This window comes from Hemitrygon akajei, chromosome 4, assembly GCF_048418815.1.
Source record: "Hemitrygon akajei chromosome 4, sHemAka1.3, whole genome shotgun sequence".
Lineage (NCBI taxonomy): Eukaryota > Metazoa > Chordata > Chondrichthyes > Myliobatiformes > Dasyatidae > Hemitrygon > Hemitrygon akajei.
In genome coordinates, this window is record NC_133127.1 from 174,952,644 (window position 1) to 174,978,001 (window position 25,358).

At 38.0% G+C, this 25,358-nt stretch overlaps 1 protein-coding gene across 1 annotated transcript in view; it reads right to left on the reverse strand.

Annotated features, from left to right (window-relative positions):
* c2cd3 (C2 domain containing 3 centriole elongation regulator) overlaps positions 1 to 25,358 on the reverse strand; it is a 160,901-nt gene that overhangs the window by 94,660 nt on the left and 40,883 nt on the right. Inside the window, exons 10-20 of the mRNA XM_073044032.1 lie at positions 24,933 to 25,139; positions 20,292 to 20,407; positions 19,424 to 19,542; positions 17,850 to 17,981; positions 16,673 to 17,164; positions 15,912 to 16,063; positions 11,987 to 12,230; positions 7,896 to 8,073; positions 4,714 to 4,897; positions 1,355 to 1,527; positions 781 to 916 (exon numbers count right to left, since the gene is read on the reverse strand). Of these exons, the coding sequence (XP_072900133.1) occupies positions 781 to 916; positions 1,355 to 1,527; positions 4,714 to 4,897; positions 7,896 to 8,073; positions 11,987 to 12,230; positions 15,912 to 16,063; positions 16,673 to 17,164; positions 17,850 to 17,981; positions 19,424 to 19,542; positions 20,292 to 20,407; positions 24,933 to 25,139 (2,133 nt within the window). The remainder of the gene's footprint in view (positions 1 to 780; positions 917 to 1,354; positions 1,528 to 4,713; positions 4,898 to 7,895; positions 8,074 to 11,986; positions 12,231 to 15,911; positions 16,064 to 16,672; positions 17,165 to 17,849; positions 17,982 to 19,423; positions 19,543 to 20,291; positions 20,408 to 24,932; positions 25,140 to 25,358) is intronic.

Here is a 25,358-nt window from a genome sequence, read left to right on the forward strand (position 1 = left end):
GAGCCTGTGGTATACCAGGTGAAATGTGAAGTCTTTGGGGTAACTGCAAGTCTGTGTCTTTGCTCACCCTCGAGTGCTCAGTGGCGGGTGTCCATGCTGTTTTTATGCCGGTGGGGGGAGGGGGAATTGTTGCTTGCTGCCGCTTACGCATGAGAGGGAGGGGAGCTGGGGGGTGACTTTGGGGTTCTAACATTTAACTGTTGTTCATTTTTTGGGGCACTCCTATGTTTTCATGGATGTTTGTGAAGAAAAAGCATTTCATGATGTACATTGTATACATTTCTCTGATATTAAATGTACCTTTGAAACATTTGAATGATATAAAATTAAAGTGAGATGTTAAAGTACAGATATGGAATAAAATGTGCATAAATACATAAATTCCAGCATGTATTTACAATGTAAACAGCTTTATAAAAAGTAGTTTAAAGTGTTCAGAATGCAGTGTAATGATGGGGGTAGCAGATGGGGGGGAGGGGTGTTTGGATCTACCTAGAGTGGTTGATCAAATTAATGGCCAAGGGAAGAAACTTTTAAAATAGTGTGAAGTTTTTGTTTTAATAGCCCTATAGCACTTTCCAGAAGGGAGTTTTTGGGAAAGGCAGGTTGCCAGATGAATAGTGTCTGCAGTGATTTTTCCTACCTGCTTCTTTGTCCTGGACACATACAAGTCCTGCAATGATGTTATGAATGGAATATTTATAGCAAAAATTCCACTAATAGTTTTAATACAAATAATATTTAAAAAGGATCCATGAAACATTGGTCAACTATCCCCACCTTGCTGCAGATTGTAAACCTGAAGCTCGAAGCAGCTGTACTGAAAGGACCACTGCTTTAGATGATATGATACCTTCTCTGGCATCCTCAATTGCTTTTACAGAAGATTTGTATTTTACACTTACGTCCAACAAGCCTGTAATATGTGAAAAAAATCATATTAATCTGATTGCCTTTCATGGAAGATAGAATATGTATGGAATAATGAATCTTTGTATGCTAGAATAAGGTTTTCAGATACAGATTACTTGATCATTTTTAATTTTTGAAAATGCTAATTGAAAATTCATATGCACCATCACATATGAAACATTTAATACATTTTACAATAACATATGTAGTACCATGCAACATAGCCATATCTGAATTGTTATGTTCTGTGATTATTTGGAAAATTGATGCCCAGATTGTCATTTTTTTTTTATGGGCAGGCAAGTATTTTGCTTTAATTTTTATTCTCTTGATGACATATTACCTCATGATGTCATCAAAAATAATAATTTAATGCAATTCTGTTCAAGTACTTTGCTAATGCTCACCAACAAAAATAAAAATTGGGGAAAAATTTACTTACCAGTGGAATGTGGAAGATGTTTTTCAACATTTTCTGTCCTCGGAATAAGAGGAACACTAAAGGTTTGAACTCCAACTTCCTTATGATGTTGCATTGTCACCATACCACATAGCTTGGACAAAGGGAGAACACCTCTGGCAACGACCTGATCTCTAACATTAGGGTAATAATACCTTAAGAAATAATATGAAAAGGTTATGTTATATGCATTGCATAAAGTTATAAATACATATAATATTTGGTTGTGCAACATATTTCAAAACAAAAAGCTAAATTTATTGAACGAATGAATTTTGCATCAATCACGCCTTTCACTAAACTACATTACTTTTTATTATTAATGAAATCTTCTGCCACCTACTGGTTGTTTCAAGAACTCCTTACAGTATTTTTTATTGCTGAGGCAGAGAGAGTACCCAAAATTAAATGGTATCAGCAGTGAGCCATTTAGGACACAAACCTATTTCATAATTTAATGAGGTTATGGTTAAATGCAAACTGGTTTAGTTCAGTATTTTTTCGCAAAGATGCATATTCCTCTCATCAAAAATGATAAATTAGTTGACACAGTGTTCTTTCTCAGGAAATATAGTTAAAATGGTAGACTATACTACTCAAGTAGTCTAAAAATTTTATTACATCATAAAGAATGAAAAAATGGTATAACAGAAAAATGTTTTATTTTCACTTTCATATTTATATATTAGTGTACATTTGTAATAATAAAGCCACTGCAGTTATATACATAATTTGTTAATTGATTTACTGATGTTACTCGGGTTAGTAATAATCAGAATGACTGTTAAAACATAGCAAAATATGCAGATACTGGAAAGCTGAAATATAAACAGGAAGTTCAGCAGGTGAGACAACATAATGGAAAATCTAATAACCTGAAGCATTAATTCTGCTTCCCTCCATATACATAATAGTGACCTGCTGAGCATTTCCCTTATTTTCTGCTTTTGACTGAAATTTACAATTCTTTATAAAGTTGCAAAAGAGAGTGACTATCCAAGGAGAGACTGCTCATAACAGTCTCTCCTTGATTCAAGGCTCTTTGTAGCCACTGAGATGAATACTTACATTGAATTAACAAAAGAAAATTGCTGAATCAATTAGTTTAAAATGCAAAGCAGCAGAATTCTTTGAACAACAGTAACTGCTGGACCTTATTTTAACCTGAAACAAATGTTTATATTAAAACTTCAGCTCTTTTAAGGATCAAGCAAGAGCCAAATAGTGTAGAATATGGTGAGACAAAAAGTTATGTGGTGTTGCACAATCGAAAGAGAGAGTATGTTGCTATGCACAAGCCCAGAGAATGTCTGTGGGCAGCTGCTAGTAAATGATGGAAGTTGTATATTTATCATTTAAAATGTTAAGCAAACCAACAAAATATGATTGGCTAGAAGTGGCCTCAAAACTTTGATCAAAGCAGGGTGTAGGAAAAATATTAGCAAGTAATATTTTGTTGGTAAGGAGATTGCTAAGCTTCTGGCAATGATCTTTGCATCATCAATGGGGACAGGTGAGGTTCTAGAGGACTGGAGGGTTGCAGATGTTGTTCCCTTATTCAAGAAAGGGAGTAGAGACAGCCCAGGAAATTATAGACTTACTTCAGTGGTTGGTAAGTTGATGGAAAAGAACAAGAGGCAGGATTTATAAACATTTGGAGAGGCATAATATGATTAGGAATAGTCAGCATGGCTTTGTCAAAGGCAGGTCGTGCCTTACTAGCCTGTTTGAATTTTCTGAGGATGTGACTAAACACATTGATGAAGGTAGAGTAGTAGATGTAGTGTATATGGATTTCAGCAAGGCATTTGATAAGGTATCCCATGCGAGGCTTATTGAGAAAGTAAGGAGGCATGGAATCCAAGGTGGCATTGCTTTGTGGATCCAGAATTAGTTTGCCCACAGAAGGCAAAGAATGGTTGTAGACGGGTCATATTCTTCACGGAGGTCGGTGACCAGTGGTGCGCCTCAGGGATCTATTCTGGGACCCCTTCTCTTCGTGACTTTTATAAATGACCTTGATGAGGAGGTGGAGGGATGGGCTAATAAATTTGCTGATGACACAAAGGTTGGGGGTGTTGTGGATAGTGTGGAGGGTTGTCAGAGGTTACAGCAGGACATCTATAGGATGCAAAACTGGGTTGAGAAGTGGCAGATGGAGTTCAACCCAGATAAGTGTGAGATGGTTCATTTTGGTAGGTCAAATATGATGACAAAATATAGAATTAATGGTAAGACTCTTGGCAGTTTTGAGGATCAAAAGGATCTTGGGGTCCAGGTCCATAGGACACTCAAAGCTGCTGCGCAGGTTGACTCTGTGGTTAAGAAGGCATACGGTGCATTGGCCTTCATCAACCGTGGGATTGAGTTGAAGAGCCGAGAGGTAATGTTGGAGCTAAACAGGACCCTGGTCAGAACCCACTTGGAGTACTGTGCTCAGTTCTAGTCACCTCACTACAGGAAGGATGTGGAAACTATAGAAAGGGTGCAGAGGAGATTTACAAGGATGTTGCCTGGATTGGGGAGCATGCCTTAGGGGAATAGGTTGAGTGAATTTGCCCTTTTCTCTTTGGAGCGACAGAGGATGAGAGGTGACCTGATGTATAAGATGATGGGAGGCATTGATCATGTGGATAGTCAGAGGCTTTTTTCCCAGGGCTGAAATGGCTAACACAAGAGGGCAGTTTTAAGATGCTTGGAAGTAGATACAGAGGAGATGTCAAGGGTAAGTTGTTTTACGCAGAGAGTGGTGAGTGCGTGGAATAGGCTGCCGGCGACTGTGGTAGAGGTGGATATGATAGGATCTTTTAAGAGACTCCTGGATAGATACATGGAGCTTACAAAAACAGAGGGCTATGGGGAACCCTTGGTAATTTCTAAAGTAAGTACATGTTCGGCACAGCATTGTGAGCCAAAGGGCCTATATTGTGCTGTAGGTTTTCTATGTTTCTAAGTAATATTTATTAAGTACATACATAGTCAAGTTCACATACAGATGCTGAGAGACTAAAGAGTATTATGGTACTTAACATATGGATCATCTTGTTGACATTACTTTTTGGATGGTTTGTGACATGGCCGGACTGATAAGAGAAATTTCTTTAAGCAAATATTAGAAAATATAATCAAAAAGATAAAATAACAATGAGGCTTATTACTAATCATCTACTCAATAAATAGTTATCCAGTAAATGTGCAATGGCTGGAGAATTTATTTCTTCTACTTAAAATAGCTAAGTTTGAAACAGTTAATGAAACATCTCAAACTAAACATCTGACTGCTCAAGTTTCCTACTTTCTACTCCTCAAAACTTGCACGTTTCTATGGCTACTGTACTTACCTACACCAAACCTCAAACTGGATGCCACTACCTCCTTCAGATCTTTGCTTTGAGCAAACATCCAAAAGTATTCTCTGTACAGGAAGGTCCACTGGGATCAGAAGCAAGTGACACTGACAATCATTAAATACAGGATCTGGAACGCACAATGTAGTAGCTGTGCGAAAAGACTTCAAGATTATACCTACAACACAGAAAAGTATCAAAATAATTTAACATAACTCAGTGGTAATTAATCTTTATAATATTTAAAGACACAAGAAAATGTAAGAGTGGGTTGAACTAAACAGAATCTAGTTTTCCACAGCATCTGGAAGGTGCCTAAAATATCTGAATGACTTTGTTCACTGAAGATTTTGTCTCACAAATTTGATCAAGAATTTTTTTGTGGAGACCAAAAGGATTGATAAAGGCACTTTATCCTTTGGATAAAGTCTTTTTAGGCACTGTCCATCTCCCACATGCAAGGTTGGTCCATATGATTACAGCACGAGATCAAGTGTGAGATAGCAAATTAAAAGCAAAATTATCTTGGTGGGCAAGAGGCAGAGGGTGGCAGTAGTGAATTGCTTTGCATTTTGGAGACATGCAACAAGTGGAGTAATGCAAGAATCGATGCTGGGCCCTTCATTGTTTGTCATAAATATTAATGACTTGGAACAGAATGTAAACATAGTTCGAAGTTTGCAGGTGAAAAATTGTGGTATAGTATACAGAGAAGAAGCTGGTCTAAGGTTAGAACAAGGTTGAGAATTCTGGCAAAATGGACAAGGGAATGTTTGACTGAATTTAACCCAGACAAGTGTGAAGTTACAGACTTTGAGAAATTAAACCAGGCCAGGACATATAGAGCAAATCACAGAACCCCTAGGAGGTTTTGGAACACCGAAGTATTGGGGACTTAGCCAGCCCCATCTTGAATATGCGTCTCTCCACCATCGAGTACATCTTCAAAAGACAGTGTCTCAAGAAGGCACCATCAATCAGTAAGGACCTTCACCATCCAGGACGTACCCTTTACTCATTACTACCATCAGGAGCCTGAAGATGCACAGTCAACATTCTTCCCTTCCACCATCAAATTTCTGAACATGTCATGAACACCCTCTCACTATTCCTCTTTTGCACTATTTATTTATAATATTTTATGTCTTGCACGGAACTGCTGCCACAAAACAACAAATTTCACAGCTATGACAGTGATAATAAGCCTGATTCTGAAATCATTACATAGTGCATTGAGGTAGTACAAGGTAAAACAATAACAGAATGCAGAATAAAGTGCAAGACCAACAGAGAAAGTGCTGTGCAGATAGATAATAAGGTGCAAGATCATAAAAGGTAGTTTGTGAGGTCAGGAATCCATCTTATCATAATATTGTAAAGAAAAGAACTGAAGAAGCAAAAGGATATAAGAAGCTAGAATTAAAAGGGGCCAGGATTACTAAAATTGCGGCTTCCTACAATGGGATGTATCCACAGCTAATGATAATGATTAAAAAGACCAGAGCAAAACCACTGAGTCAGCAAATGAAGAAAATGCTGGAAGAAGAAAAATAGTATGCTTTGTGCAGGGCAGGTCATACTTTACAAAAGATCAGTTTGTTTGAGGAGGTGATAAAGGTGCTTGGGAGCAAGACAGTGGACGTTAGCTACATGGACTTCAGCAAGGCATTTGATCAGATCCCCATGGCATGTTGATTCAGAAAATAAAGATGTATTGTATCCAGAGTGAAATGCAAGTTTGGATTTGGAATTAGTTTGCCCATAGAAGAAAGAGAGTAGGGTTGGAAGGTTGTTATTCTGGCTAGAGGTCTATGACCAGTGGTGGTTTACAATGATTGGTGTTGGGATCTCCATTGTTTGTAATATATAATCAGTAATTTAGATGAAAATGTAGATGGGTGGATTAGTAAGTTTGCCAATGATACTAAGATTGGTGTAATTATGGACACTGTAAAAAATACCAGAGAATACAGTGGATGGAGTTTAATTCAGGCAAGTATGAGGTGTAATATGTTGATAGATCAAATGAAAGGAGAGAGTATCCAGTTAATGATAGACCTCTTAATAGCACTGAGGTACAAAAGAATCTTGGGGTTCAATTCAATTATTCACCGAAAGTGGCTACAAGTGGATAAGGTGGTAAAGAAGGAAAGGCCATCGAATATAAGATTAAGGAAGTTATGCTGCAGTTTTATTCAGAGTCCCTGGAGTACTGTGTGCAGTTCTAGTTGTCCAGGACCTGGAGACTGTGGAAAAGGAGTAGGAGAGGTTTACTAGGATGCTGCCGGGCTTAAAGGGTACGAGTCGGACAAATTTGAGATTTCTCCCCCAGAGTGTTCAAAGTAAAGTTATCAAAGTACTGTACATATATGTAAGCATATACAACCTTGAGATATATTCTCTTGCAGGCATAATAAATCTACAGAATAATAGCCATAACAGAATATCTGAAAGACCAAATCAACTAGGGCATAGAATCATAGTGCAGAAGATAACAAATGGTGAAAATACAAAGACATTGGTACTTCCATCCCAGGGCAATGGTGTTTCCATAACAAGGATATTTTCAAATTATAAGAGGTAAAGACAGAGTAAACAGTCAGAATCTTTTCTCTAGGGTAGAAAAGTCAAACACTAGAAGACAGCATTGTGCGGGAGGAGGTTAAAGGGTGACATGAGGAAAGTTTTTTTGCCTCATGCAGGAGCGTAGCAGGTGGATTACCAGAGGTAGAAGTGGTAGCAGGCAGCTTGGTGGAATTTAAGAGACTTTTAGATAGACACATAAATATGAAGGGAATGGAGAGAAATGAATGATACACAGGAGGTGGTCATTTAGTATAAGTTGGCATCAAAATTGCATCAACCTCTTGGGCAGATTGGCCTGTCCAGTGTTGTACTATTCAATGTTCTATAGGATAAATATTTTTATCGGCTTCATTACAATTTGGATTCCTAAATGAAATAAATTCCTTTTATCAAGTTTCTTTCTGCTGTGCTTAATGCTCACTCTAAAGAAAATACTTTTGAAGTTTTTGGAAATGTGTAATTCTTTTCATCAATAGAACTTACTCATTCCACTACAGTATTTGTTCATCTTTAAGATCACTATACTGTTACTTTACTAAGCCATATGCTGGCTGAAAAACAGCGTTGAAATACGTATAGAATTTACTTACCGGTTACATCTGGCAAGGTCTCAGTTATGACATTAGCATCTTGAGTTGGAAAATAATATTGAATGTAACAGTCTGCCTCTCCCCAAACAGTGGACTGCAAGGGAGTCAGTCCTTTCAGTTTTATTACACTAATTTCAAAAATGTGTTCCATCAGTGGTTCTGTCTTCTCTCTGTTGAACTAAAGTATTATATATTACATCAGAACTGTTAAATAATGAAACCTCAAATTGAAACTTAAAACAGTAGTTAGAAAACAAACCTATAAAATCATTTTCATTATATTTGATGGAACAATGCAGACAAGAACAATTTTTCTAGGACTTGCTTCAGCGACTTCAAAGAAAATTCTTATCTACTGAAAATCACCTAGATACAGAGTGAATTTAAAGTTCAAGTTATGGTGTCATTTCTTCATTCATTTTAAGTAGTTTCATCTAATATTGACAAATAAATGACAGCATACAAATTGGCCATCTAATTCCTCAATGCACTGATGGTACAGCAACTTTATAGAAAAGTTCTACCATCTAATCACCAAGACCAATCAGGGTGTATGAAATGGTAGTTCAACTAGTTCATCACCATCAACTTTGTTAATTTTCAAGTATTTAATCAGTTCCCTTCAGAACACAGATGAATCTGCTACAAAATATTCCTTTAGCAGTGAATTTCAGATCCTAGCTAGACTATATAAAAATGTTTAACGCAATACATTTACATTTGTTCACATCCCCTTGTTCTTGATGTCTGCCAATAGGAACACTTTTTCTATTGTCTGGACTCTTCATGATTTTAAATTCCCCTCTTTTCTAAACTCTGTTGGAAATAAAAACCTCAGCATCTCTAGATGACCCATATAACTGAAGTCCTTCATCCTTGGAATAATACTACTGAATCTATTCTATCACCTTCTTTTCCAAAGGGCAGTATCCAGAGCCGGACACATTACACTCATTGGCATTGAAGCAATTTCTTATAAAGTTTCATCAAGACTTCCTTACTCCAGGATGCTATGTGTAGATACAGTCTACAATTCCATAACTTCTTCATGATGGCACAAGTTTTGACTTAGATTTGTATTATCCCTATCACTTAGCATGGAAATTAATTTAAAATATGAAGGTTTTTGTTTGCTATCTTTCATACACTTATTACATTAGGTTCAAGAACAACTACTTTCCTTCAATCATTCGGTCTCTGAACCAACCAGCAAAATCTTAATCACCACAGTTTAGCAACGCTATGATCACTTTGCACTAACATTGACTTTGGTTTTTTTTGGTTCTGATTGGATTTTCTTGGGGAAAAAAATTGCATATAATCTATGTTTAATTTGTTTTTCTTGTGAATTTTGCTTTTATGATGCTATATACTAGTGGTTGCCAACCCGTCGATTGTGATCGACTGGTCAATCTTTGTGACTTTCCCAGTAGATCCCGAAATAAAATGAAAAATAAATACACAAACACTGTTGAGAGATTGTTTCCGGGTTGCGGGGTTTTAGTTCCGTTCTTTCTGCCCAGTGCGCATGCGTGTAGCTCCCCCACACTACACAGTGTACTTCAGTGGTCCCCAACCACTGGGCCGTGAGGAAACGATATGAGTCAGCTGCACCTTTCCTCATTCCCTGTCATGTCCACTGTTGAATTTGAACCCATGCAAGGTCATCAGTCACCTAAATGCAGTGATGCCCTTGCGCCAGGGATCACTGGTTGGCCTAGTGTAACCGGCTGGCGGGAAGTGCCATTGGTACCGGCCCGGAGCGCAGACAGACAGGCGTCGCCTTTAAACCTGTTCACCACAACAAATGTTCATGGGGACCTTGTCCTCTCACCGCACCCACGACCAGCCGCACCTGGCCAAGGCGTCTGGCGGCGGGCGAGCGGGAGGCTGGAGTTCGGGCCTGAAGGCTGTCTAATGAGGCAATGAAGCCCTCAAAACTGCTTCGGCACCTTGAGTCCAAGCACCCTGCACTTAAAGACAAAAAAAATGTGAGCAAGCGTCAGCAGAAAAAACGTGAGCAAGCTGGACAGAAGCTAAGTGCCAAGAGCCACAAAAACTAAATTGTGGAATAGACTGGACATAATAGACTGTTTCGAGTATCGATGTATTCCCGTCGTGTTTAACACCATCCCCCCTCCACCCCCACCCCCGTCGGCCGATCCGCAAGAATATTGTCAATATTAAATCGGTCCAAGGTGCAAAAAAGGGTGAGTACCCCTGGCGTTTATACATTATTTCTATTTCTGGGTTGCAGGGTTTTACTTCTGGTCTTTTCTGCCCCGGTGCACATGCGTGTAACTAATCGATCTGGGGTCGATCTTGCCTTTCACTAAGACCAAGGTAGGGGATCTTGGGCTTAAAAAGGTTGGTGACCACTACTATATACCTATGATGCTGCCAGAAATGTTTCATTGCACCTGTGCATATATCAATAAACTTGACTTTGAGTTTGTTCTAAATATAATGAGAGGATACACAAATCCACTTGAACCATCCCAACATTAAAGATCTGTTATTACTAAATCAGAGTCCTGCTGATAAACAAAAGTCCATACAGAACATGCTTCTCCTGAGATATTTCTATCTCAAAATGTAACTTTGATGTTGTCAAATGCAATCAGCACTCTAATTACTGGACCATTATTGGTACTTCAACATAATTTCAGTTTAAGGACAAAATCAGAAGTTTTAGAAATGGCCACAAACTGACATGCACCACTTGCTTACAGTTGAAGTCAGAAGTTTACATACACCTTAGCCAAATACATTTAAACTCAGGCTTTCACAATGCCTGACATTTAATCCTAGAAAACATTTCCTGTCTTAGGTCAGTTAGGTTGCTGGAATTTTGTCCCATTCCTCCAGACAGAACTGGTGTAACTAGTCAGGTTTGTAGGCCTCCTTGCTTGCACACACTTTTTCAGTTCTCCCCACAAAATTTCTATCGGATTGAGTTCAGGGCTTTGAGATAGCCACTCCAATACTTTGACTTTGTTGTCCTTAAACAATTTTGCCACAACTTTGGAGGTATGCTTGGGGTCATTGTCCATTTGGAAGACCCATTTGCGACCGAGCTTTAACTTCCTGGCTGATGTCTTGAGATGTTGCTTCAATATATCCACATCATTTTCCTTCCTCATGATGCCATCTATTTTGTGAAGTGCACCAGTCCCTCCTGCAGCAAAGCACCCCCACAACATGATGCTGCCACCACCACGCTTCACGGTTGGGATGGTGTTCTTCGGCTTGCAAGCCTCACCCTTTTTCCTCCAAACATTACGACGGTCATTATGGCCGAACAGTTCAATTTTTGTTTCATCAGACCAGAGGACATTTCTCCAAAAAGTAAGACCTTGGTCCCCATGTGCACTTACAAACTGCAGTCCGGCTTTTTATGGTGGTTTTGGAGCAGTGGCTTCTTCCTTGCTGAGCAGCCTTTCGGGTTATGTCGATATCGGACTCATTTTACTGTGGATATAGATACTTATCTACCTGTTTCCTCCAGCATCTTCACTAAGTCCTTTGCTATTGTTCTGGGATTGATTTGCACTTTTCGTGCCAAAGTACGTTCATCTCTAGGAGACAGAATTCATCTCTTTCCTGAGCAGTATGACGGCTGCTTGGTCCCATGGTGTTTATACTTGCGTACCACTGTTTGTACAAATGAACGTGGTACCTCCAGGCATTTGGAAATTGCTCCAAAAGGATGAACCAGACTTGTGGAGGTCCACTTTTTTTTCCTGAGGTCTTGGCTGATTTCTTTTGATTTTTTTTGTAAACTTCTGACCCACTGGAATTGTAATATAGTCAATTAAAAGTGAAATAATCTGTCTGTAAACAATTTTTGGAAAAATTACACGTGTCATTCACAAAGTAGATGTCCTCCACATCTTGCCAAAACTATAGTTTTCTAATATGAAATCTGTGGAGTGGTTAAACAATGAGTTTTAATGTCTTCAACCTAAGAGTATGTAAACTTCTGACTTCAACTGTATCTGGCTTATATTCAAACATAAAAGTGTTAGTCCTGCATTCCCTAGCATATCTGAGTGCATTACAGTATAATTTTGCAGAAAACAATCACAAACCTTTGATAGAACTGATGGCACTGCATCCAAGAAATGAGGCATCCTTTGGAAACCAGAGATAGATATCTCCTCATCACTTTTTAGTCTCTGAAGTGCTGTTATCTGGTCTGCTCCACCCATTGCTAATAGAACTTTAAGGCTACCTCTTTGACTGCCTGTGAAAACATCCATCATTGGCATGTAGCTGTCCACACCAACCACAGGATATTGAGCTTGGAGCAATAAGTGAGAAATCTTTGGGTCCCTAATGACAGACAAAAAGATTATCATATTTCAAAAGTGAAGTGCTCAGAGCTTTTTTCTTTTGTATACAGATCTGCCCTCTGCCTTGACTTGCTACAATTCAGTTAATAATTAAAACCTTGGGAGAGTTATGCACACTAAGGTTGCTCCGACTGACAGCTAATCAAATGCTCAGCAGGTGAGATTTTAACACAAATGTCCATCTATAAAAACAACTTACTGTTTAAATTAAACTAAATTTTACACAGTTATAATTATAATCAAGTGAAACGAATGATGGCTCTCCAGCTTGCTGACTTCATTTTTCTATATCCATTTATGTTTTTACGTTCAGCAGGAATAGATAATTAATATTCAGGATATGTTTCTTTGAACATGAGTGATCAGACTGCTCCACAAAAATATAGCCATATTGTAGAAGCAAGCAAGAAGGTTTTGGTGATTTTTTAAAACAATTTTGAAGTATTTTAGGAAAAAATATTATTCCCCTCCCAAGACCAAGAAGAGCATTGTGCAGACACTTGTGTAGGTTTTTAATTGGCTTGGTAACATTACATGAGTAATACAGTGCAAGAATCTTATCTCACTGGTCTAAAATAAATTCTATGCTTGACTGTAGTGTGGATTCGCATAAGAAATTAAATTTTTACACAGAACTGTACAGCGCAGGAGTTTGCCCTTCTGTCCATGATATTATGCTGAACTAATTAAGATAACGACATCTAATTCCTTCTCCCAACACATGCTCCATATCCTTCCATTCAACACATGTTCATATGCCTATTTAAGAGTTTCTTAAATGCCTCTACGGTGTCTACCTCTGCCACAATTCCAGGCACAACTGCCCTACACATCACCTTTGAACCACCCCCCCCCACCCCCACTGCACTATATGCATTAGACTGGCTGTCTACTCTAGGCCTCTCAAACTTTCATAAACTCCCCTCAGCTTCTATTTACTTCCTAAATTTTGCTCCAGGATTTTTATTATATTTTCAAGTAGTAGCTTTATAGTTTTATGGACATAGCTTTTTTTCCCACAGGTTTTTACAAATTTGTTATTTCTTGGTGCAACAGGATAAGAAATTGACAGAAGATAACAAAAGAATTCTGGAAACATTCCCCTGCCAGATGAAAAAAAAAGGTGCATTTGCATGGTGAAAACATCTAATATGAAAATACACATGATTAAAAATCAAAACTTCTAATGTTTTGTAAACATGATTATTGCTTTAGCTAAGCAATAAAAATAGATAATTTTCAGTTTTTAAAGGTATATTCTGAAAAACTTGGTCTTATTTCTACTCACAAACAAGAGAAAATCTGCAGAAGCTGGAAATCCAAGCAACACACACAAAATGCTGGAGGAACTCAGTAAGCCAGGCAGTAGTTGACATTTCGGGCCAAGACCCTTTGGCAGGACTGCTGAGCTCCTCCAGCATTTTATATGTGTTGCTTGTATTTCTCAGTTGGAAAAATGTTTGATATCAAGCTTGGCTATTTAAATCACTTGTTTTAAAACATAACGTCTACAGCAAAATTAATCATTTGATCAAGCATGTAATCTGATAATCCAGCAAGAGGTTGAGAGGTTGGTCATGACTAGACTGAACTCCCACCTCTGCAAGGACCTAGACCCATTGCAATTTGCCTATCACCACAATAGGTCAACAGCAGATGCATTCTCAATGGCTCTCCACATGGCCTTAGACCACTTGGACAAGACAAGCACCTACGTCAGAATGCTGTTCATCGACTATAGCTCAGTGTTTAATACCATCATTCCCACAATCCTGACTGAGAGGTTAAAGTATCTTCCTCTGCAATTGGATTCTCGATTTCCTGACCAGAAGACCACTATCTGTGCGGATTGGTAATAATATCTCCTTGCTGATGATCAACACTGGTAAACCTCACGGATGTGTGCTTAGCCCACTGCTCTACTCTCTCTATACTTATGTCTGCGTGGCAAGGCATAGCTCAAATACCATCTATAAATTTGCTGATGATACAACCATTGTTGTTAGAATCTCAGATGGAGGCGAGGGGGCATACAGGAACGAGATATGTCAACTAGTGGAGTGGCATCACAGGAACAACCTTGCACTCAACGTCAGTAAGACAAAGTACCCAGGACATCTTCAAGGAGTGGTGTCTCAGAAAGGCAGCTCCCATTATTAAGGACCTCCAGCACCCAGAGCATGCCCTTTTCTCACTGTTAATATCAGGTAGGAGGTACAGAAGCTTGAAGGCACACACTCAGTGATTCAGGACTAGCTTCTTCCCCTCTGCCAACCAATTCCTAAATAGACATCGAACCTGTGAACATTACCTCACTTTTTAAATATATATTATTTCTGCTTTTTGCACGATTTTTAATCTATTCAGTATACGTACACTGTATTTATTTATTTATTGTTGTTGTTATTATTATTATATTATTCTTTTTTTCTTCTTCTTCTATATTATGTATTGCATTGAACTGCTGCTGCTAAGTTAACAAATTTCACAACATATCCCGGTGATAATAAACCTGATTCTGACTCTGAAGTAGTCACTCACAAGAAAAATACAAGTCTTTAACCCCAGTAAACTCAGTTCATCAATACCAGTTTTGCAGAATTGGATCAGTTATACTTCCCATCTTAGAATCATTCTGTTAAGTTTCATTCCAAATCCACCCTTTGTGGTTAATATATGCCTTGTATTTTTGAAGTTTATAAGCTCTTCACTATAGGGTTTTTGACAGACAACTATTTTTAAAAAAAGATTAATGAAGATGGTTAGATGGAAAAGTTCCCTTCTGAATCCACTTTGCCTGTTATTTTGTTTTTAGATCAGCACTATAAATGTGATTTTAAGTTCGCCAATAATAATTCAATTTATAAATAGGATATATTTGCTTGAGGGACGACTTTCAGTAGATCACAACAAGGTAGCTGTTTTGCTACTTACAAAACCCTAAACCCAAATTAGGTTGTCTGAGAATATTTTTGCACTGGGTTTCCTATAAACATTCAGTGTGCTAAACAAGTCCGTCCCAACTCCAGACCAGCAGCAACAGTATTTCTCGTTAGCCACTACACAGCCAGTTACCCCTGGTCAACCAGTGATCTCTGGTGCTAGATTGTCACTGTGTTAAGGTGGGATTCTGTCTTAGAGGCATTCAGTCACAATCCCACAGATGGTAACTTCGCACAACTGACTCCTCAGACGTGCACACACACACCAAGTGTCTGAACCTGCGGATTCTTTTGTACTATGCACGATTACTATAGCAACAACACATTATCAATAGGGTAAATTTAACTTGTCTCACAATGGTCTGAACATTGTGATGCTCACAATATTCAGATTTTGGATTGCCCAGTACAAAATTTCAGTTTCTCGGGAAAATGGTAATTACTTTACTTGAATTGACATTCACTTCTGTTTTATCATGGTCCTATCGAAAGTAGATTAAACAGACCATTAAGGGCCCTAAATTCTGATGGAGCCTACTTCATAAGTCACAAATAATGACTTGATGAACCACAAAGATCTGCCCTTACTAGAGGTTATTTAATAGCTGAGAAAAGGAAGTGAGGTATGTGGGAAATTTCTAGATCAATATATCCAAATTACATCACAATGTGAAACATTTAAACGAAAATACTATTTCACTTATCAATGTTGTTTTTACCTAAAAGATAAATAAAATTGATGAAGTGGAAGCTTCACAAGGCCTAGTAGATTTTCTTGCCCTGAGGTAATTGCTTTGTTCCAGATTTCTATAATCATCATATTATTTTTCATCCTCTCAAGCAGTGTGGAAGTCAGTGTGATTGGAGCTACCTAGCAAAAAGAATTTTAAAAAAACAGCATATTTAATGTTAAATTGGTATTGAAAATTAAATATTGCTTTTCAATAATGAAGTACAATTTATATCAAAGGCTAGACATTGCAATCAATTTGCATGGCCAATTAGATTCTTATAGTTAAGCTTTTAAATAGCAATGACATACTATAGGAGATGCAATTAAACTTCTGTAAATTACAATAGGCATACCATGAAATGGCCGAATTAATAATGCTGCTATTGTTCACCAGTAAATTTTCTCTTTCCTATCCACAACAAACATCTCCCTTTGTCTTCTAGGTACTTATATTTTAATAACAATAATAACAGCAGCAACTTATTTATAAAGCACTTTTCATACAGATAATGTAGTCCAAAGTGTTTTACAATGAGGAAGGTGCAAACATGAAAGTAATATAAAAATAAACATGAAAATAAAAAGAAAAAAGATGGCAATTAAATGCAAGGTTAAATAGGTTTTGAGCTGTCGTTTAAAAGTGTAATTGAATCTGCATTCAAGGTCATCATAATCCATGACCTTCTCTTATTTAAAAAGTCAATATATGCACTTCATTATTACTTGTTGAATTTCTTAAAAACTTACCAGTGAAAAATTAAAAATGGGGTGAACTGTGTTCCAGCTAACCGGGGACCTGGTTGCTTCATCTGTGCTGAAAAGCTTACATTTTAGGTATATATTGCATTGTTTTTGGACAGAGGCATCTCCCATGACAAAGTCCTTTCCATCAGGTACCATCAGAAGAACATGGAGTAAAAACCCTTCTTCTTCCTCTACTGAAGAATTAAACTGTCCTATTGAAATTGGTGCTGCAGGTACAGAGGGAAGATGGTGGTGGTTTACATTGTAAATTCTGGAAGCATTCTTTGTATGACTTTGCTTCAACTGAGGTTCAGTATTTCCTTTCCTGACTAATTCACGAGCCTGCAGATCGACTGGACATACATCAACAGTATTGTGAGCTGACAGGAGTTTTGGTCCCGGGCTAGAAACAGCATAAACAGCCTTTGGAGAAGCAGCTAATCTGGCATTAGCACTGGTGAAATCTTTGTTGTCAGCAGCCAGCTCCATGGATACCTACCAAATGTTAATACAAGGAAAAATGAAATTAGATCACAATAAATTCAACCTAGATCAAGAGACTTTTTGAGATTCCTGTGTTAATATTTCAGATATTCTAGTATATTTCTTTTAGTATCTTCTGAAACTGACACTCTGCGGGAATACTATTTGTCTTCCAGAGAAAGACAATGCTCAAGCGAGTGATTTTAATCACAAGGCAACACAGTCAATCCCAATGCTGATTAATGACTAAAGAATTGCATTTCAAAGCAGGGCTCCTCAGCTATGTCTGGATGAGGAACATTGGCTAATTTGTCTTTCCCTAATCTAACAGCATGAACCATGACAGTTTTCACACAGCCACCCTTCAGAAATCAACAGACTCAGTGCAAATTATACAAATCAAACCTTTCATATTCTGTACTCACATCATACATCAGTTAAACTATTAACTAAGTTTACAGAAGTCATATTAACTAATATACTATTAGCTCTTACACATTGAAAACATTTTCAAATAACAAAATCATTTATGATATGCCAAAATTACTGAAGTGATAAATGCTGTAGTGTGTTGATCACCAGAACTTATAAACCTTTTAACATTCTGCATCATATTTTGTCCATCAACTATGAGAGTCAACAGATATGACCTTCAATTTTTCTTATCAATCACTGCATAATTTGTACTAAAGTTTACCTTTAAAGGACCAATTTGTTCCTGCTTTTCCTTATTGTCACACATGTTCACAGGTAATTCGCTAGTTATACTTAATAAATCTGATTGAACGATGGTCCGAAGGGCAAGACTAGCTGAACCGATCAAAAGTGGCTTCAGTGAAGAAAAAGAGTTTAGAATTACTCATACAAACAGTTTTACATACATTAAAATATTTCTACAGCAGTATAAAATATTGTTAAAATATATATAAATTTTAAAAGGGAAAGGGAGGAAATCAGAAAAAATTCTGTTTCTTGATTTGCCTACTGGTGCCTCCTTGTGGCCAGATAAAAGAACACAGTAGAGACCCAAGTGAAATTCAGACTTGCTGTTCAGGTATTTGAATTTGCATGGCCAAAAGTGATCAGGATAGCAACAACATACAAATAAAATGACAAAAGAATGTCTTGTGTGCCGTAATAAGCTTTATTAAATCAACAAAAGAAAATAATCTGCTTCAACGTAAAGGTTTATTAATAGTTTTGATTAAATCAGGCACTTTGAAATCTAAGCAATTCATTTCAGCTGTAGACCAAGCTGAGATGTGTATTTCCTTCCAGTATTAACAGCAGGTCGAGATGCTTGCCTTTGTTAGTTGAGGCCTAGAGTTCAAAAGTTGGGAAGTTATGTTGCAGCTTTATAAAACTCAACTTAAGTCAAATCTGGAGTATGGCATACAGGTCTGGAAGGATGTCAAGACTTTGGAGAGGGTGCAGAAGAGGTTTAGCAGAAATTGCCTGGATTAGAGGGCATGTGCTGTAGTGAGAGGTTGGAGAAACTTGGGTTACTTTCTCTGGAGCGTCGAAGGGTTGGGAGTGAATGTTAGAGGTTTATAAGATTATGAGAGGTACAGATAGAGAAGATTAGATAGTACCTTTTTCCCAGGGCTTATATACCTTTAAATGGGGAAAGATTGCATTTAAAGTGAAAGGAGGTAATTTCAAAGGAGATGTGACAGGCAAGTTTTTTTGTTTTACACAGAGTGGTGGGTGCCTGGAATATTTGCCCGAGTAGTCGCAGAGACAGAAATGCTAGGGGCTTTTAAGAGACATTTACATAGGCACATGAGTACGAGGAAAATTGAAGAACTTGAACATTCTGCAGGCAGAAGATATTGGTTCAGTCAGCCAGTTGATTACTAATTTAGTTGGTTTGGCATAACATTGCAGGCCCAAGAGCCTGTTCCTGTGCTGTATTTTTCTCTGAAATAGACTGAGGAAATTGAGGCAGTTAAACAAAATTTCCACATACTTTTTCTTCAGAAAGCTTCCAAACTTGTTTGAGAGATTAACATTTCATTTTTGAGATAGTTCAGAAGTGAGAGTGGCAACAACCTTAATGGTCGGAATTGGTGATATTCAATATAAAAACCTCACCAGTCCAAGCTGTTAGTGTCATGGAGTCAAGAAAATGGGTCCTTCTGCCCACCAGTTGTCAAATGATTTGTCTTTATAAATAATATGGTCTAAATTCAGATTAGGTCATTTCCCCTCTCAAAGAAATACAACGAAAAGATTTACTTTATAAGCAAACTAAAATAATTGAACTCTAACCTTTTTCTGTGTCATCTTCTTAGAGTAAATGTTGAACACAAGACTGGAGTTCCACCAATGCTCTATCATCAATCCATCAAAACAGACGGGAAAAACAAACCGTTGATGGAACTTTACAACTACAGAAAATGGAAAACCATTGAATATTTTAAAAAATATCAGTGTTTGTCTATACAAATAAACTTATCTTCATAAGTTCTCACCGTTACCTTCTGCATTACTACTCTTTCACTCAATTCATGATAGTTTAGCAGTAGTTTTCATTTTACTCCCTACCATATACCACCAGGTTGTCCACAAAGTTTTGTTTCTTCCATTATTACTATAAGGCATGCTATCCAATATGTAACAAGATTATCTTGATTTAACCTGGCTGGAGGATTCCAAGAGTGATTTTTTTTTTTCCACAGGACAGCTTTTACTTCTCTTCATACCCCAAAACAAACTACAACTACATTAGGAAGTACAAATGTAAATTTCAATCAATTTTATATATAATTGGAAATCTAAATGATTGGTTGGGTGAAAAAAATGGCCTCTTGGAAAATTATGCTTTTTTGGGTAAGCAAAGTATAACAGCACAGGGAAGTTGTATTGTGCTTGTATTAAACAATAGCTAGACTAGAGCCAGAGTACTCTGTATAGTTCATCTAAGTGTAGACCTCACTGGCAGAATGAATGCAGAACAAAGGAACATAGAGTCTTCATATTTTTACACTGAGAATATATCAGAATAAATCGAAAGCTTCAGATGACATGGATAAGTTCAGGAAACAGATGGAAGACAATCAATCTGTAGAACAATGTTAACCTACTTGATTTCTCTTTTTAATTAAATGGCACAGAGATTTTTGTCCATTCATCCTACCTTCCTTTGTAACTTTGCTGGAAGCTACTCTTGTAATTTCAGATCCCCTGGAAAGCTCTTGCGTTCCACTCTTTGAAGTTGTGGCCATGGGAAAATTATACTCAACAATGTAAGTGCTGAAGACAAGTAAATAAAAAGAAAGTAGAAATAAAACAATTATTTCTTGTCAAGTGAATTCAAGTTGTCTAGATAACAGACCTTGCATCAGAAAAAACACATTTTCTAAAACTAACAAAAGTTTTGTTTCCTGGTTTCAAAAATAAGAAATAGAATATCATCTACAAAAAAATTTGTTTCAACAAACAAAAGTAGCTTAGGCTTCTCAAAGAATGCTTTGAGTCTTTAATGCTAATACTTACTTGTGTTATGAGTGATGAACAGACCTGATGGACAATGGGGTGCAGAGTTAACTATTTTCCTCCCCCCCCAAGAACCACGAACTATTACTGTTGCTATGCTGCTCATGAGAGAGATGAAACACAGGCAAGAACATCTGCTACAGATAAGAGGGACAGAGAGACTGTTGATTTATTGTATTTTGATTCTTCTTGGATTATTTACCGTTCACTACAAGGACTTTACTTTGCTTGTTAACATTCCTCAGGAGACAGCAGGAGTGGCCTGATTTGAAGGACACAGTCATTCAGAGTTGATGGATAGCTGAGACCCCGTGAGTGGGGATAAAAGACAGGTCTGGAGAGGCACCCTTCAGACACACCAGTGGACACTGACTGAGTGTTGTGAACCCACAGAAAGGTGGGGGTTTCGGAGACCGAATCAGGAGATCGGTCAGTAAAGCTCACAGTGTTACAGCAGGGCTGGTGGGGACTTGTGTGTGTGTCCACTCATGCCAGAGTGACGAGTCCACCACAGAAGAACGGTCTAGTTGAAGAACAGAGGGGTCATCACTGAATGACCACAACGACATGACGGAATCAGAAAGCAATAGGTTTGCCTGCTGCAGCTGTTACATCTCGCTCGCTCTCTCTCTCTCCAACGATTACATCACAACAACCATAACTACCTCAGCATATATGAACTGCACTGAACTTTATACTTTTCTATTACAATTCATTTACCCCTAGACATCAATAGAGCTTGTTTATTATTGATTATTATTATTCCTACACTTTTAGGTTTATTACTGTTAACTTGTTTTATATGTATATTTGCATTTTTGATACTGTATTGTGTAGTTTACTAATAAACACCTTTAGTTTTTGGTACCACCAGACTCCAATGGATACTTCTGTCTTTGCTGGTCTGACACCCAGTTACGGGGTACGTAACACTTGTATTGATTATGGATGATGTCTTCTCTACAGAAACATCCAAACATTATCATGACATTACGTTTTATTCACTTCATCCCAGATTATCACATTATCTACCTCAGAATTATTCTACAGCCAGAAATCCTGGGACATAACCTACCAAGAGAATTCATTTAACAGCGCATCGCCCATCATTGTTTCAGCCATCCAACAATAATGCAAGATGCTGCTATAAATCCAGAAATGATACTAAGACAAAGACATAAAACTACTGGATAAGAATCTAATCACAAACAACAGAAAATGTGAAGATGCTGGAAATCCAAGGAATACACACAAAATGTAGGAGGAACTCAGCAGGCCAGGCAGCATCTAAGGAAAAGCGTACAGTCGACATTTCAGGCCAAGACCCAAAGGAGACTGGAGAATAGGCAAGAGAAGAAACAGCAGCCATTCCACACTCAACACAGATGAGGCAAGTAGAAGATTCCAGCTGAAGGGTGTCGGCCTGAAACGTCAACTTTACTTTTCCATACATGCTGCCAGGCCTGTGGAGCTCTTCCGGCACTTTGTGTATGTGGCTTGGATAAGAATCTAGTGCATTTGTATTGTTGCTAGCAGAAAAAATATATAAATTATTTTGAAAGAGTTATATTTATGCAAGAACTTTGATATTTTCAGATAATTTTTTAAATGCCAAGCAATAAACAACAGTAGGAGAGCATCAGCTACAGCTATTGTCAACTTTCTTAGGAAGAAGAAATAGCCAGTTGTAACTGAAAAGATAATTTTGGGTTCCTCTTCCTAACTCTCTCCAAAGCATCTTCATCATTGAGACAAGTCAGGCACATTAAGGAATCTTCTACTTGCCTCGTCTCTGCCTGGTATGGAGTCTGCAATGACTGCTGTTTCTTCCCTTGCCTGTCCTCCAGTCTTCTTTGGGTACTGCCACTTTATCTGAACTTCAGTCTGGGTGCTGGGTAGTCCTGCATGTTCTGCCACCCAACCTCTATCTACCTCATTTTATGAACTCCAGTCTACTATGGGCACCACTTATTTGCCTAGTGTGGAATTACAGCGTCAACAATGGATCTGCAACTAACTGTGGACACTACACTTTTTACAGGATTTCAAACCGCCATAGGTGCTGCATCTCTACCTGGATTGCAATCTGCTGCACAGTCAAGTTTACTTTAGGTATTTGTGTGAGACATAGGTGGGCAGAAACAAGAAATATCTTTCATTATCTGGACTGGGTTGCAAAATATCATAAATGCAAGGAGTAGGAAAATGTGTTTGACAACAGAAGATATAAATTTTGTTCACATCTGCCAAATTATAAATTGAATACATTCTATCTTTCACATTCTTGACTGCTTCCACAATAAAAGTATGTTGGACAGTGAGAAAGTATGTCTAAAGTTACATCAGGATCTAGATCAACTGGTTAAGTGGGCGAACAAATGGCAGATGGAATTTAATTCAGACAATTAAATTGGGAATTGGGAAATTAATCCAGGGGAGGACATAGACAGAAGCCCCAGGGAAGTGTTGTAGAATAGATAGTAGACCCCAGGATACAAGTAACACACATAAAATGCTGGAGGAACTCAGCAGGCACGGGCAGCATCTATGGAAAAGAATATGGTTGATGTTTCGGGCTGAAACCCCTCATTGGGACTGGAGAAAAAAAGATGCTAATTCAGTTAGAATGTGGGGGGAGGGGAGAAAGAAACACAAGGTGATAGATGAAACCAGGAAGGGGGGAAGGGGTGAGGTAAAGAGCTGGGAAGTTGCTTTATAAAAGGGGTCGGGGGGAGCGTACCAGAAGTTTGAGAATTTGATATTCATGCCATCAGGTTGGAAGCTCCCCAGACAGAACATAAGGTGTTGCTCCTCCAACCTGCATGTGGTCTCATCTCGACAATAGAGGAGGCCATGGACTGACTGACATGTTGGAATGGGAATGGGAAGTGGAATTGAAATGGGTGGCCACTGGGAATCCCATATTTTCTGGCATTTTTAATTCCACGTGGGAATGGATGTTGTGCTCTTTGTGTAATCTTTGTAGTATGCCCATCCCTAGGGAGAGTACCAACAGTACTGAATTTCCTCCATTTGCAGACAATTTTTTCTACTGTGGACCGATGGACACTCATCAGGTCTTCAGAAATGCTTTTGCAGCCTTTTCCAGCTTCTTGCATCTCTATAATTCTTCTTCTAAGATCCTCTGAAAATTGTTTTGATCGAGGCATGCGGCACATGAACAGATCTTTCTTGAGAAGAGCAGGCTCTGTCAGTAACCTGATTTTGTGTGTCTTTTTTATAGGGCAGGGCATCTCTACAACCCACACTTCCAATCTCATTGCATTGATTGGAATATCTGACTCCAAATAGCTTTTGTAGAAAGCATTACCCCAGAGGTTCACATTTTTCCCACAAATACATGTAATATTAGATAATTTTTCTCAATAAATTAAAGAACAAGTATAATGTTTTGTGTTATTTGTTTAATTGGGTTCTCTTTTCGGACTTACGTGAAGATCTGATCACATTTTAGTTCACTTTTATGCAGAAACAGAGAAAATTCTACAGGGTTCACAAACTTTCTAGCACCACTGTAGGAAGAATGTGAACAGTCTAGAGAGGGTGTAGAAAAGATTCATAAGGATTTTTCTGGCACTGAAGGACTTGAGTTAGAAGGAAAGACTGGATAGGTTGGGACTGTTTTCCCTACAGTGAAGGAGGCTGAGGAGTGACCATATTGATGTTAATAAAATCATGAATGTCATTAAGGCGGATGATCAAAGTCTCTTTTTTCTGGGATAGGAGAGTCTAAATCTAGGATATTAGCTTTAAGGCAAGGTCTAAAGGGGATCTGAGGGGAAAATCTTGCACACAGAAGGTGGTTCATGGGTAAAGAAAGTTTAGATGGATATGAGCCAAATGTAGGCAAATGGGACTTGCTTTAGATGGCACTTTGGTCAGCATGGACAAGTTAGGCCATAGGGCCTGTTTCATGCTATGACTCTACGATGAGGCCAGTTGTAACAGCACTAGAGAAATCTGAGGCTATCCAGTGCAAAGCAGTCTGTTTGATCAGCATCATCTGCAGTTGTGATAATGCAGCATCCTCCTACTAATATACTGTTTTAAATTATACATTGAAGTTAGCACACAACTAAAGCAAAATACTAATGACTGCAATAACACTCAAAAATACCAAGCCACTAACATATCTTAGAAGCGAAGATAAAAATCATATGAACTGTGATATTTCATGAACAACTAGAGATAGGCAATTAAATGTTGGCTCATCCTGTGAAGCCCACATCCCTTGAATCAATGAACTTTAAAAAAAAATTACCATTTCCTTCCTGAAATAGGTCGAGGTGGCTTTCCTCTGCTACCCTTTTCTTTTGGAGTTGTACGAGTGCTCTCTGAAGGAAGCTTTAATGTTTCAATTATAACACGAGCCAAATTAATGCGCCCCAGCAGAGCAAGTCTATCTACATTCAACTCAACTGTAGGTATCTCCTGTTCGTTGTCCAATACAGGATCTTGTCGATGGTGACTGTAGGTGTTAAGAAATTAGTTAAGTGTTAAATATATGCAGCTCAAAAAGTTAAACATGTTCAATTCTTCTTTGTCTCTACAAAGGGTGATTCTCAACAGCAGGATCAGTGAATAAACAAATGATGTAACAATACACTAAGTGGATGAAGAAGAAACTGTAAAGAATATCCTTTGTGTAACAATTAACTCATTTCAATAGAGACCTTTACAATTGCAC